A 14,349-nucleotide genomic window follows, 5' to 3' on the forward strand; every position below is an offset into this window, starting at 1 on the left:
CTCTCAGCTTGTCTGTCCCAGACACCCTGGAGTCTCCTCCGGCCGGCCCGACGGGCGCGCACCTGCCGGCTGCCCCTGACCTCGCGGGCCACGCGGCCCCCGAGCCGGAGAACATGGCCCAGTCCAAGTCCGACTGCCGCTCACCTGTCGGCCTCGACTGCTGCAACTGCTGCCTGGACCTGGCCCACCGGAGCGGGCTCCAGCGCGACAACGGCGGGGACAACAACAACTCGGGCAGCCCCACCGTGAGCAACTTTCGGCAGCTGCAGGAGAAGCTGGTCTTCGAGAACCTCAACACCGACAAGCTCAATAGCATAATGCGGCAGGATTCGCTAGAGCCCGTGCTGCGGGACCCTTGCTACCTGATCAACGAGGGCATCTGCAACCGCAACATCGACCAGACCATGCTTTCCATTCTGCTCTTCTTCCACAGGTGGGTGGCGGGGCATGCGCGGGTGGGCACCCAGTCCCGGCTGCCTCGCACCTGCCTGGGTGGAATGCGCCCCTCCGGAAGGCCTAGAGGGGCACTGGGTGTTCGGGCGCCTGCGGTCGCCACAACCTGACCCGGGAGGCTACCTGGATTTCTGTGCGGCTGAGGGGAGGCCTGGCAGGTGGGAGCCCTGTTTGGAAAGGTGCCTGAGGAGGCTTTCCTAGGGAAATGCTGGAGCCCAGAAGATGGACAGAGTGACAGAGCGGTAGATGCTTTGGGGATAGCCAGCAGCACTTTCTACCCAAGTGCCTACATTTCTACAGCCACTTTGGAGAGTCTGCCATGGGATGCTCTTGGGACCTGAGTTCCACACTTATCAAAAGTCCATTTCCAAACAGGCAAACTTGGGCAGAAATTGCAAGGGCTTTTAAATTACTGAGTGGCCCTGACTGAGAATAGGGGCAAGCAAATTGTCCGGACAGATTCAGCAGCTACTGATGTGGGGGAGGGTGGGGGATAAGGAAGAGACCTGTGAGAATTTCTTGAAACTCTGGATAGGGGGACCCCTCCCCATCCATGATCCACCATGGATCACAGCCTTCCATTTCCAGTGACAGCTAAAAGCAGCCCCAAAGAGCATCCCAGGATAGGAGGGTGGATGAGTCCATGTCATGGCAAGCCTGTGTTGGAGTGCAGGTCAGACTTTCTAGAAATCCTGCTGAAGGGCAAGGAAGGTAGAATGGAGGAGAAAAACACAATGGGAAGACCAAAGGTGGCTGCAGTCTTCCAGTCTGAGACACTTTGGTAAGAGCCGGTCTTGGGGAGACAACTGCAGCAATTTTGAGGCAGGAGAGGCAACTTTAGGAAACTCAGCTGTGGGTTTGGTGTTCTTAGAGCCATAGGGACGAAACGAGGCACTGGGGTGTGTGTGTATGTGCACGCACTCATGGGTGGGTGGATTTTCTTCTTTCTCAAGGTCACAGGTTATGTAAAAGAAAGAGAGACCTCGGTTGTAGTACAAGTTATGTGTCTAGTTCCCTGTGTGACCCTGAGCAAGTTGCTTGACCTCTCTGGTCTCTAAGCTTCCTTCTAGTTCTGAGATTCCAAGTCATGGGCAGGTAATGTGCTCAGACAAGGTAATAAGTAATTTTGGGCTCCCACAGAGTAATTGAATAATTTGATGGTTTGACAGTGAGACACAAATAGGATATTTTAAAAGCCATCGAGCTAGGCAAGAACTACCTCACTTAGTGCTCAGCCAAGGTTAGCCTCCACGTTCCCAGAAGTTCCAGGAGGGGACAAGCAAGGCTGCCAACTTTGTTAGCATTATTATAACAGGTTGTATTTGCAGGCATTTTCCATGCCATCGAAGCCCTTTCTCATCTATTATTTCTCTTTAGGCATCAATTTATCTCATTGTCTCTAAGAAACCAGGCCGAGTTTCCAGGGAATCTTCATTTCTGATGAAAGATTACTATAAGTGTATTCAGACCACAGCCTCTGCAACCCTGCCGAGCGAAAGCCCTAACAGGTTCCTATTAGTCTGCTGAGCTTAGGGCTGTAGGTAGCGGTGGGGGGGGGGGGAAGCGGTGGCAACACCTGGAAAGAGGGCTCATAGCACTTGCACTCTTTCAACTGGGAGAGAATCTGCTCCAAAATGGCCTGATGAAACATAAGAGGGGACACTTCCTCAGCTCTGGTTCCTAGGTTGGAGGCCTGGGAGGGTCAGACCTAAGTGAGTGAGATGTGAGGCTGAAAGTCTGAAATCAAAATGTTCACTTGTGCTGCACCTTGGGAGGCTTTCTGGTGGTCTGGGTTTCTTGAAAATGGCAAGACCTCCTTTGTCACCTACTCTGTTGACACCTCTTGGTTCTTGGCAAAGCCTGGAAATGCTACCAGGTTGGGTTGGGGGCTGAGGGCTTTGGTGGAGGGAGCAGGGCATATCATTGGGAAGCACCCTGCCTCCCCTCCTGGGAACAGAGCAACTCAAGCCCACAGGCTGGGGAGTGACAGGGTCCTGTGGTAACCACTTTAACAGTTCCAGAAAGACAAAACATTCTCTCATTTGCCTTTACAACTGGGACCTTAGACACTGGAGAGTCTGAATTTGGTTGCAAGTTTGCCTACAATGACAGGCTCATTGGCAAAGTAGGAGGCCATTATTGCTGGTCATAGGGTTTCTCCAAAATCTAAGCTGGACAGTCTTCTGAGTGAAAATTTCCTCTTCCTACTTCATTTATTCCCTGGTTTTCTAGCTTCATACCACAGCCATCATTGTTACTTCTATTCCATTTAATTGTTTGCTACTTCAGATTCCTGCCTGAGTGTCTTTTTCCTCTAACTTGTCTCCTTCATGGCCATCTATTTTGGAGAAGCAACTCTTTCTGACTTTCCTCCTACAGCCCACTCCCCAGCTGCAAGGGCTCCTATATTCTTGGGAGGAAGCGTGGGGCAGATTCTTGATTTCTATCTGGTTTCTGCTTTGACCTGCCCCTGACTCTCAGTTTAGCTCTTGGTTTCCTTGGAACACAAGAGTGTAAGCAATTTGAGGGTAGGGTGTGTTTTCCACTTACTTGGCTTTCCCTTGGCTTCTAATTATACTGCCAGTACTCAATAAAGGTTTTTTTGGCTAGATGACTGCTTAATTGTTGGTGTGGTCCTATGTAAAGATTTTACAACTTTAATTGACTCTTGGAAAATTCTTATAAGGGTTTAAATATGATTTTTTTTCTGGTATGAACCACATGCAGTAACTCTGATAGCCTGGTAGAAGCCCTGATGAACAGTGTTGTGTATATACATATGAATCAGTGGTAATGGGCGTGTAGCTCATTGGTATGTAAATAGTCCCTCTAAACTATTTGTAGGGGGAGATGTGTTTTACACACCAGCCCTTCAATCTTGTGTTAGGTAACTAATAACTGTAATAGATTAATAGCTAAACATCTACTGAGTGTTTACAGCATGTGCTAAGCATTATATCTGCATAGCCTCATTTAATTTTACACCAACCCAATGAAATGGGTACTGTTATCACCATTCTTCATTTTTTAATGAAGGAAATTAAGGCTGGAGAAAATTAAATAACTTTCTCGATGCCTTACAATGAAGAGCAGAGCCAAGATTCTACCTAAGATCAGTAGGACACTAAAGAATTGTCAATGAAGGAAGAATTGTTAAGCAGAGGCAAATATTAGCCCATAAACTAATCAAATGGTTAAAATGTCCTAATTAGGTCAGGTGACCAACCATCCCAGGACTTTCCACCAACAGAGGACTTTCAGTGCTCAAACAGGGACAGTCCCAGGGAAACTGAGATGATTGGTCAATCTATTATTAGGGGACTATACTGTATTATCAGAGAAGGCAATGGCAACCCACTCCAGTACTCTTGCCTGGAAAATCCCATGGACAGAGGAGCCTGGTGGGCTGCAGTCCATGGGGTCGCGAAGAGTCAGACACGACTGAGCGGCTTCACTTTCACTTTTCACTTTCATGCATTGGAGAAGGAATGGCAACCCACTCCAGTATTCTTGCCTGGAGAATCCTAGAGACAGCAGAGCCTGGTGGGCTGCCATCTATGGGGTCTCACAGAGTCAGACATGACTGAAGTGACTTAGCAGCAGCAGCAGCATACTGTATTATTTGAAAATGCTTCTAAAACTGGAAAACCTAAGAGGCAGATAGAATATGCTGGGCAAAGAGCTATTTTTTTTCAGTTGAAATGCAGCCTATTAAAAAATTTGCAAAACTGAAATTTGAGGGGCCTTAATTTTCTTATCTGGGCTTCTCTGGTGGCTCATTGGTAAAGAATTCACCTGCCAATGCAGGAGACATGGGTTCATTTCCTGGGCCAGGAAGATCCCCTGGAGAAGGAAGTGGCAACCCACTCCAGTATTCTTGCCTGGAGAATCCCATGGACAGAGGAGCCTGGGAGGCTACAGTCCATGAGGTCACAAAAGAGTCGGACACAACTTAGTGACTAAACAACAACAAATTCTCTGATCAGTAAGGTATAGCAAGCTGAAAGGGGAGCTTTTGCCATATTCTATTGTTGTCATTGTTGTAATCTCAAATTTATTTGTAAGATTTTATCCAAAACTGCTTAATCAGCTCTATTCTTCAGCTCCCCAGCACCCCAGCCAGTGTGATTTGAGCTACTTTGAATCTGAGTTCTCTTGCAGCTCTGAGAGCCCTCGGAGTCTACCTTTAAACTTCTGTGCTGGCAACAACTGGTCTCCACTTAGATGCTCAGAAAATAATAACAGCAAGATTTCTAGTTATTTTACATGTGTTAATACTTCTAACCTTCCCTATTGATGTGATATATAGTAGTAAAGGGAACAATGTGGATTCAGAGATCAGGCTTCCAAGAAAAATTTGCATAAAAATTATTTGCACTTCTCTGAGTCTTCAAAGTAATGATTTCATAAATGTATATTCCTGAACCTGATTTCTGAGGACATAGAGGATTTGGGGGGCAAAACTCTCCCACTTGCCTGCTGTAGTGCTTAATTTTATACTCTAAAATCAGTTTTCTATCCTTGCCCTCCAAAGTTCCTATTCCATAGTGCAGCGGTATTTGGGCCACACCACAAGAAATTCTGATTTAGAGATTGCAACCGTTTGTCAACTAATTTTACCATTTGATTTTGAGGGTAGTGTACTTTGCTGGGAAAAGATTTTGAGTTTCTATGTGCTTAAGCCTGGTATTCTTTGCCTTTGTGAGTTTTGCTTTTGGTATCAAGCTCTGAAAGTCCTTTCCTAGCCCAGGATAATTTAAAATAACTTTTTCCTGAGTGCCTAGTGGTCTGACAAAGAATAGGCACCTTGAATTAAGACACGTCCTCTGTTGAAAACACAAATGCATTTGCAGACTTAACATTCATGGTTTGTATACCTCATGAGAGCCCTGATGTGTTAGAAACTGTCTTTTTGCTGAGACACAGATGTGAATTCCATGTGCCCAGAGGCTTTGGGTGGTGAGTGACCCTACTGCTCTACCAGCAACTACTATATATATATACTACATATTTGAGTGTATGTTATATATGTATATAAAGAATATGTATATATTAGGTATATACATATATACCAATAAAATATTTATAACATAAAATTTGTCATTTTAACCATTTTTAAGTGTGCAAGTCAGTGGCATTAAGTATATTCACAATGGTTCAGTCAGCAATATTATCCATTCCAGAACTTTGGCAACATCCCAAATAGAAACTCTATCTATTTAGTACCTTCCCTGGTGGCTCAGGTGGAAAAGAATCTGCCTGTAATGCAGGAGACCCGGGTTTGATCCCTGGGTCCAAAAGATCCCCTGGAGAAGGAAATGTCAACCCATTCCAGTATTCTTGCCTGGAGAATTCCATGGACAGAAGAGCTTAGTGGGCTACAGTCCATGAGGTAGCAAAGAGTCGGACATGACTGAATGACTAACTCTTCACTTTATTAAGCAGTAACTCCCTGTTCTCCTCTCCCTCCAGTCCTTGGTAAACTTGGTTCTTCTATCTCAGGAATTTGTCTATTTGAGATACTTTGTATGAGTAGAATTATATAAGATGAGGCCTTTTGTATCTACCTTCATTCACTTCAGGTAATGTTTTCAAGGTCTATCCATTTATCAGCACTTACTTCTTATTTGTGAGTGAATGACATTCCTTTGATGGATACAGAACATTTTGTTTCACCCACTTCATCTGTTCACAAACTTGGGTTGTTTCCACCTGCTTGCTCTGGTGAAGTATGCTGCTTTGGATATTGGTGTCCTGGTATCTTTTTGAGCCCCTTCTTTCAATTCTTTTGGGTCTCTACCTAGGAGTGGAGTTGCCCAGAACCTACTTTTCAATCCAATTTTGTGGCCCTTTTCTCATCGTCAATTCATTCAAGTGTAGTGATGCCCATGAAAAGAGCAAATGTCTATTTCTTTGGGGAGAAGGCCTCCCTCCCTGAGTCAGCTGCTAGTGCTAATGATTACAATGAAAGAAAGCTAGGAAGTTTAACCAAATGATAGTCATTTTATGAGGCAAATGATGTGCTTTCAGGATGCTCATGAATTAGGGACTGGAAAAAGTTTGAGTGTGTCTCTCTCATGAATGGGCAGGGTCTACCTGGGTTTGCTACCCAGGGTTTTCGTTTTAAAAGAGTGAGATGTAAATGTTTTACTCATCATTGACTACTTTGTGTGGATTTGTTTATCAGAACTTCCTTCGGGGGTGACAGCTCATTGGGAATAGGGTTCTATGAGAATGGAATCTATGAAAGCCAAGTTTGGAGAAGAGAAGCAGAGAGACAGAGACAGAGTCCTTGAAAGGCCTGCTGCGGTGTGGGGCTCTGGGCAGCACGGAGCTTGAGAGGTCTGGAGGGAAGATTCGTGCTCTTCAAGAAAAGTGACAAGAACAGAACACAAATTCCACCTCCTCCTCCTCCTCAGTCTTGCCAGGAATGGGCCCATGTGAGCCCACACCTCAGAAAATAACTCTTTCCAGGGTGACCTTATTTTCCCTCCTTGCCTGAAGAGAAGGTTAACAATCCTGCTTATATTTGCACTTCCAGATAAACTAACAAGCTCTCAATTCCAGGTAGAGCTTTGGCTCCTTTCCATAACAGGTCCCAAAGGCCAGGAAGTCTGGGTAAATGGAGATGGATGTGTCTGGCCAAGGCTGCCAGGGTCTCTGGGTCCCCTGAGTGGTGGAGCCCAGCAGAGCACTTGCCTGCGCCTTGTGGGCTGGTTGAGAGGAATAAGGTCAGCCATGTCTTTACCTTGGTGGTAGCCATTGCACCGTGTTTGCTCATCACGATTATGCTATTACCTGAACTTTCTCCTCTTATGTAAGGGATCCCTCAAGATAACCACAGAGCCATAATCTGCCATGACTGGCTGGGTTTACATAACAAATTGGTTGGGGTCATGCAGTAGTCTTGCTAGCCCTGAAGAAGCCAATGTGCTGAGTGGGCCTGAAGCTTGGGCCCATTTGATGGGGGACTCAATGTGCTCAGTGCACTCAAGGGAAAGCATTCCTTGACCACAGGGGTCAAAAAAGACGAAATTTCTCTTTTAGATGAAGAAGGCAATAATGGCCCAGGACATGTTGTGCTGTCCCATTGCCTGCAATAATGGGACAAGGGTTAGGGCTTCGCTTGGGGCCATGGGTTTGGCAGAGCAGGACCCTGTGGGCTAATGGGATATCTGTGAAGGCTGAAGGCTAGATCTCAGCCTCAAAGCAGGTTTGTTGAGGAGTCAGTGTGGGGAAATGGCTTATGGAAGCCACCACATATCCATGCCAAAATCCAGCTTAGCTAAGGAATCAGAGTGGGGATAAGATGGGAGGAGTCTAGAAAATAGCTTTTTCAAATGCTAATCTGGGCAAGAGGGAGTCTTTTCATGGGGCAAAGCTAATTCACTTGTACCTTCTACCTGGAAATCTCTGCCCCAAAGTAGCTGTTGCCCTATAGGAAACAGTTTGTGAGCTGTGAGATCCCAGGCAGCACGGAGACTGGCTGAGAGGCTTCCCATTGTGCAGCACTAGCCCGAGGGGAAACCAGAGCCCTAAGCTGCTTGGTCAGTGATGCCCCAGGCATGCGATCAGCCTTCCTCCCCTGGGAACCACTTTCCTCAAATAGGCTCAGCTTGAAATCAGGCCCCTGCCTGCGGACAAAGCCCCACAGGGACCTTCCCCATCCTTCCTAGAAGGAAGAATTTACTCACGAAACAGCCTTGGGTATTCAGCCTACTTCCTCTTGTCTTCTCTTCAGGGGAGATGGAGAGCAGCTGCTCACAGCTCAGGGTCTGGCCGGGATTCCCACTCCGAGCTTTGTAGGCCAGCGATTGGCTATAGCTATCCCTGAGGAAGAAGGGGGTGAGAAGCGAGAGGAAGGGAAGTGGTTCTAGCAGCTCCTTCCTGGCTTACCCCCCCTCCCCACACACACAAACACACACCTCCCTGTTAGCCTCACTTGCAGGCTAGGCTGGGCCTGGGCCAGCCTGAGGTCCCTGACTCATATCTCTCATAGTGCCTTACGTAACAGAGCCAGGTTACTGAGGCATCAAGCTTCTGCTTGCTCAGTGGCAGGCTTCCCTGGGGCCAGGCATTCAGAAGCCTGCTGGGGGCCTAAGTAGAGCTCTGCTGCTGCTGCTGCTAAGTCGCTTCAGTCGTGTCTGACTCTGTGCGACCCCATAGACGGCAGCCCACCAGGCTCCGCCGTCCCTGGGATTCTCCAGGCAAGAACACTGGAGTGGCTTGCCATTTCCTTCTCCAATGCATGAAAGTGAAAAGTGAAAGTGAAGTCGCTCAGCCGTGTCTGACTCTTAGCGACCCCATGGACTGCAGCCTACCAGGCTCCCCTGTCCATGGGATTTTCCAGGCAAGAGTACTGGAGCTCACTACACTTCAAAGGAAAAGCCTCCCCTGCCTAGTGTCAGGCCAAGAGTCTGCTCAGAGGCAAGTGCCAGGCGGTGAAGGTGATTCCCCCCCGAGGCCCCCACACTCTGCAGCACATGTAAGCAGGCAGGTGAGCTGCTATGCGCTTAAGCGTGGTTTGAGGTCTTCTTGAGGGGGTGGCATCTATTGCTGTCACCTGATGGTACAGTGCTGAAGTCAGCCTGGTGCATCGGGGGTGGGGGGGTGCAGAACAGGTGTCAGAAGTTCTTCTTCCTTTTGTATCTGCTTGTTGGGTCAGGTACTGTTCTGGGAACTTTAGGGAGATGGGTTTAGTGGAAGCTGGGAGGCCCAATCCAATTCCCAATCCATTCTTCACAAAGTCTCAAAGTCCCCAGGCTGGCCTGAATTCAGTGATACCTAGTTCACTTCCTAGCCTTTTCAGAAAATGGCATTAGTGGTTTGGTGCAACTGAGCCCTCAGTGAAATGGGACTTGCTAAATTCTATGACATATTTCTCTAATAAACTCACATGAATATCTACAACACAGAATAGCCCCATCAATCTAATAGTCCACTGGCTCAAAGTTTATATCTAAACCAATAGGTCTTCTTCCTCTCTTTCCTTGTCTCTACCCAGCCTGTCACACTGTGTTGCCAGTGGGTAAATGGCTCACAGGCTGAGTGTAGTGGGGGACACTGCCATCCTGTCCAAGGAAGGGAGGAAGAAACAGGGAGGTAAAGTCAAAGGTAGCATGGGAATTACTGACAGGTGTGATTTGTATGCAAATCTCAGACAAGCCGAGGACCACCATCTCAGGGCTCAGGAGAGCTGGGCACCCCAAGTTCCCTGAATCCAGTGACAGTTGGGGGCGGGAACTGAGGCAAAGGTGCAGTATTCCCCTTTCTCGAGGCCCCTCCCAGGCCTCCAGCCCCTCACTTCTCTCTATCCCTCACCCTTTCAGTTCATAGTCAGTTGCAGTAAAACAAAAGAAAAAGAAAAAGGAATAAGATAAACCTGGCCCAGTCTTAATGCACTAAACTCTGCCTCCCCAGGTGCACAGGAAAATGAACCACGGCAGTGCCTCATTAGACCTTGTACTGAGCGGCCAAGCATTTCAGTTAATCAATCCATCATTTATCAACCACAGGCCTGCTATTTACCCAGCACCTACTGCAGATTTATTGAATGCCTGCCCCGTTAGGCATGGTAGAGGAGGGAGGCAACAGGACCAAAGCGGTTCCAGCGGAGCCACCAGCCACTGCAGGCTAGGCTGGGGCTTCTGCTCCTTGAGGGAAAGGCCTCAAGCTTACTGTTCCCTGGATCTGCACGCCCAAAACTTAGGCGGTGCCAAAGCAAACTAGGAAGGGAGAGTCTCTTTATGGCAGCAACTTCCAGCAGGGCCTTACAGAATGGCCAGTGGGAAGAGCTGTGAGGCTGTCTGGTTGGGAGGGAAGAGGGGCACCTTGCCTGTCCAGCGGGGGTCATGGGTCAGAAGGAGCTGGCTGGGGTGGGGACAGCGAGGAACACTTTCCATGTATGAGAGGCCTGCTCTGGCCCTCCTCTTGTGGCCCCTCTCAGAGTCGGTCCCTGAGGGGAGGGACCTAGCTAGTCTTGGGTAGGTGGAGGCCTTCAGGGCCCAAGAGCAGAAAGGCACCACTCCTGGATGCTTGCAGAAAGCCCATCAGAACCAGGAGGGCTAAGTGTGGGAGTGCAGTTGAGGGTTGGTGCCAGAGGAGTCTGGGGGTATGGTTTCACATATGTGCGTCTCTGGCTTCTGTCTCCACCAGGCCCCTTCTGAGGGGGATAACAGAACCAGGATCATGTCAAGGCGCTGCCCTGAGAATATATATGTAGTGTAGTAGTGTTAGTTGCTCAGTCGTGCCTGACTCTTTGCGACCCCATGGACTTAGCCCACTAGGCTCCTCTGTCCATGGGATTCTCCAGTCAAGAATACTGGAGTGAGTTGTCATTCCCCTCTCCAGGGGATCTTCCCAACTCAGGGATTGAACCCAGGTCTCCTGCATTTCAGGCAGATTCTTTACTGGCTAAGCTATCAGGGAAGCCCAAGAATACACACACACACACATTGTTCACTCAAATCTCTCTGGAAAAAAAAAGTTCCTGGCGGCCCCACAGGGTGTCATTTTAGTCTTGTTTATATCAATACCTTGGTCAAACCCTTCCTTCCCAGATGCCATATAAATGAAGGTCCTGGGGTTGGGCTGAGGAAGGAGGGAAGCTTCCAGCTGACAGGAAAGGAAAGGGAGCTGGAGTAGCAAAAAGGAAGCAGCCTTGGATCATCTGGGGAAGCAGACTGCTGCTTACAGTCAGCACCTTGCTTTCTGGGGCCCTCGCACCGAGCTAGTGTCCTGGGCATGCATGCCCACACCCTTTCCCATCTGTGCTCTGGAAAATTCACATTTAGGTTCATGAGCAGATTCAGTCAACAACAAATATTTCTCTCATGCCTTCCATGTGACAGGCTCACTGTTAGGCACTGGGAATAGAGTGGGGAACTCACAAAAAACATGGCCACAGCCATCATGGAATAGTAGAGTAAAGGGATGAACATAAACCAAAATAACCACGCTAATGAATCTACGATTACGAAGAAGTGCTAAGAGGGAAAAAAAAAAAAGAAGTGCTAAGAGGGAAAAGGAGTAAGCTCCTCTCCGAGAGTGTAACAAAGTATCAGACAAGGCTTCCTGAGGAAGTGATATGGAGCTAAAGAAATGAATCTCAATGGCTGAAATTCTAATCATCAGACCCAAGCCGAAGGAGACATGTTTAGACAGAGGCTTTCTCCAAAACCCGTGAAGTCATGCCATAGCTACTCACACTCTGGGAAATATTTCTAGGCTATGAGTGACCAGCAGGTCCAAAAGGGGAGGTCTGACAACATTCTGACAGGAGGAAGAGATGGGGGTTGAAGCCCACGGGGCAGCCAGTACTTAATGTCATCTTTCACTAAAAATAGTCCATGACGGTATGGAAATGTGTAAAGGCTGGCCCTGGGGACCAGTGATAAAGCCTATGGTGGAGGAAAATTTGTATTTGTAAATTATTTACTGTAAAGAAAAAAAAGAACCACAGAGGGTCATCTGGGTTTTATTTTCCCTTTGCGGGCCTCCTTCTAAGTTGTGAATGCTTCTCATTGTACAGAGGCCATAGGGCACAAAGCTTCAGGCTGCATTCGTTTCTGGGGCCCTAGGGTTAAATTTTCTGGGTTGCAAATGTCAGATAATTTGTCCAGGCTGAAAAACAGTCTGAATGCAGAAGGGAAGAGAAGCTTGCTTAGCCAACTGGCTAATGCCTCGGACTTCAGGGAGCTGTGGGGCCAAGCTAAAGGAACCAAGATGATTGACTGAAGAGGAGCATAAGGATGGGCCAGACAGTGGTCAAAGAGAGGTTGATCTTCAAATATAAGAAAGTCACAACTCAGAGATGGTGACTAGCTGTTTCCAAACCACACTAGGAACAGAACGAGAGGAAACAGGCCTCTACTGTAGCATGAAAAACTGTGATTAGATAACAGAAAGAACTTCCTGACTACCAGCATGTGGAGAAGCTAGACAAAATTACCAAGGGATGTTACATAAAATACAAACACGGGAAAGGTGGTGACTACCAATAAAGAACTGAATAAAAGTATGAGAGGGTTGGTAATAAGGATCATGGACAGAAGGGGTCAGAGAGATGGGGAAAGCAAAGGTATCGGGTGCAGGTGCTTATAAGGAAAAGAAAAGTGCATGTGTGAGAGATGAATGTTTTTAGGAAAATACTTCCATAATAGAAACATGTATGAAATTTCCATTGGAAATGGAAGGGAAGTGAAGTGAAGGTTGCTCAGTCATGTCTGACTCTTTGTGACCCCATGGACTATACACTCCATGGAATTCTCCAGGCCAGAATACTGGAGCGGGTGGCCTTTCCTTTCTCCAGGGGATCTTCCCAACCTAGGGATCAAACCTAGGTCTCCTGCAATTGCAGGCGGCTTCTTTACCAGCTGAGCCACAAGAGAAGCCCAAGAATACTGGAGTTGGTAGCCTATCCCTTCTCCAGGGGATCTTCCTGACCCAGGAATTGAACTGAGGTCTCCTACATTGCAGGCAGATTCTTTACCAGCTCTTCTAGGACTAGAATCATGTGGGGGAACAGACTAAAGAGCTGTTAATTCCCCTCTGAATCTTTCATTCAGCTTTCTTATCTCCTAGGCAGATTAGCTTCAGTGGGACATCCATCCTAATGGCCTAACAATTTTGGGGAGCATCTCAGTGTGGGAAATCATTGGAATAAGACTGCACACCCCAGGTGCTTGGGGAAGAAGAGGATTTCTCCTTCCACACACACATGAAAATCAGACACGAGGAGAAAGTGGCAGCCAACAAGCCAGGCAGGATCCCCGTGGCAGGAAATTTACAATCTAGTAGTGGAGACAGCGGAGAAGGCAATGGCACCCCACTCCAGTACTCTTGTCTGGAAAATCCCATGGATGGAGGAGCCTGGTAGGCTACAGTCCATGGGGTCGCTAAGAGTCGGACACGACTGAGCGACTTCACTTTCACTTTTCCCTTTCATGCACTGGAGAAGGAAATGGCAATCCACTCCAGTATTCTTGCCTGGAGAATCCCAGGGACGGCGGAGCCTGATGGGCTGCCGTCTATGGGGTCACACAGAGTCAGACACGACTGAAGCGACTTAGCAGCAGCAGCAGCAGTGGAGACAGACATCAAATAATAATTACACAAATAGCCATATCATTACAATTGATCATAATGAAGAAAAGGTGCAGGAAGCTGTGAGAACACAGGCTAAGGGGTGTTCTAATCCTTCCCCCAGGATTAGAAAATTCACAAAAACAAAAGTCACCTTGTTAAAACCCTGGGCATTGTATCATTTATGTCCCTCTGTGAGGGATTCTTCCCTCAAATCAGTAGCAAGGAAAGTTAAAATGAACCCAGTCACTGCTAATACACTAAGGTGTGGATTTTGAAGTCACTCTGGCTCACTGGGGGCCTCAGATAGGAGCAAACCCCCAAGGAAATTTCTCATTGCCAAGATCAAGCAGCCATGATTTAGGCAGAGTAATTCTCTAAGGGCCATAATGGCCTATCAGCTGAAAATCAGGATCAGAAACACTTTGAAGAGCTCTTCACCTTCCAGACGTCAGTGAAGAGAATAAAGAACTAATGCACTGAAAATTATACTTGAAACTGGCCCCACGAAATGACCATGTCTCCAAAATGCTATGTTTTCAGCCACCTATTCAGATGTGGGTGGCTTTGCTGGTATATTCTAGTATTAACTGCAAGGTGTGTCCGGAGCTTTTGAATGCTGGGGAGCCAGGATCCTAGAGAGGCAGGGCCCCACTCTGTTTTTCCTGGTTTCTCTCCCAGTAGGGTGGGAAGTGCTGGCCTTTGTGGGGAGCTGAGGTGGGCCTCTTCACCCTCAAAAGACCGTAGAGCAGCCACTGAGGAGTAGAGAAGGGCCTGACAGACTATGTGACGTTAGCAAGTGACTTCTCGACC

At 47.6% G+C, this 14,349-nt stretch overlaps 1 protein-coding gene across 6 annotated transcripts in view; it reads left to right on the plus strand.

Annotated features, from left to right (window-relative positions):
* The window catches only part of TSC22D3 (TSC22 domain family member 3), a 64,147-nt gene that overhangs the window by 805 nt on the left and 48,993 nt on the right, over positions 1 to 14,349 (plus strand). For 4 of the 6 annotated variants that reach the window (XM_081567329.1, XM_081567331.1, XM_081567328.1 and 1 more), the window contains exon 2: positions 8 to 433. In XM_081567329.1, the coding sequence (XP_081423455.1) occupies positions 8 to 433 (426 nt within the window). Of the gene's footprint in view, positions 1 to 7; positions 3,797 to 8,803; positions 9,822 to 14,349 lie in introns of those variants that run through there. The other 2 variants (XR_014076118.1, XM_081567330.1) reach the window with 2 other exon arrangements.

Source organism: Giraffa tippelskirchi, chromosome X, assembly GCF_054371585.1.
Source record: "Giraffa tippelskirchi isolate mGirTip1 chromosome X, T2T-mGirTip1v1.2.pri, whole genome shotgun sequence".
NCBI lineage: Eukaryota > Metazoa > Chordata > Mammalia > Artiodactyla > Giraffidae > Giraffa > Giraffa tippelskirchi.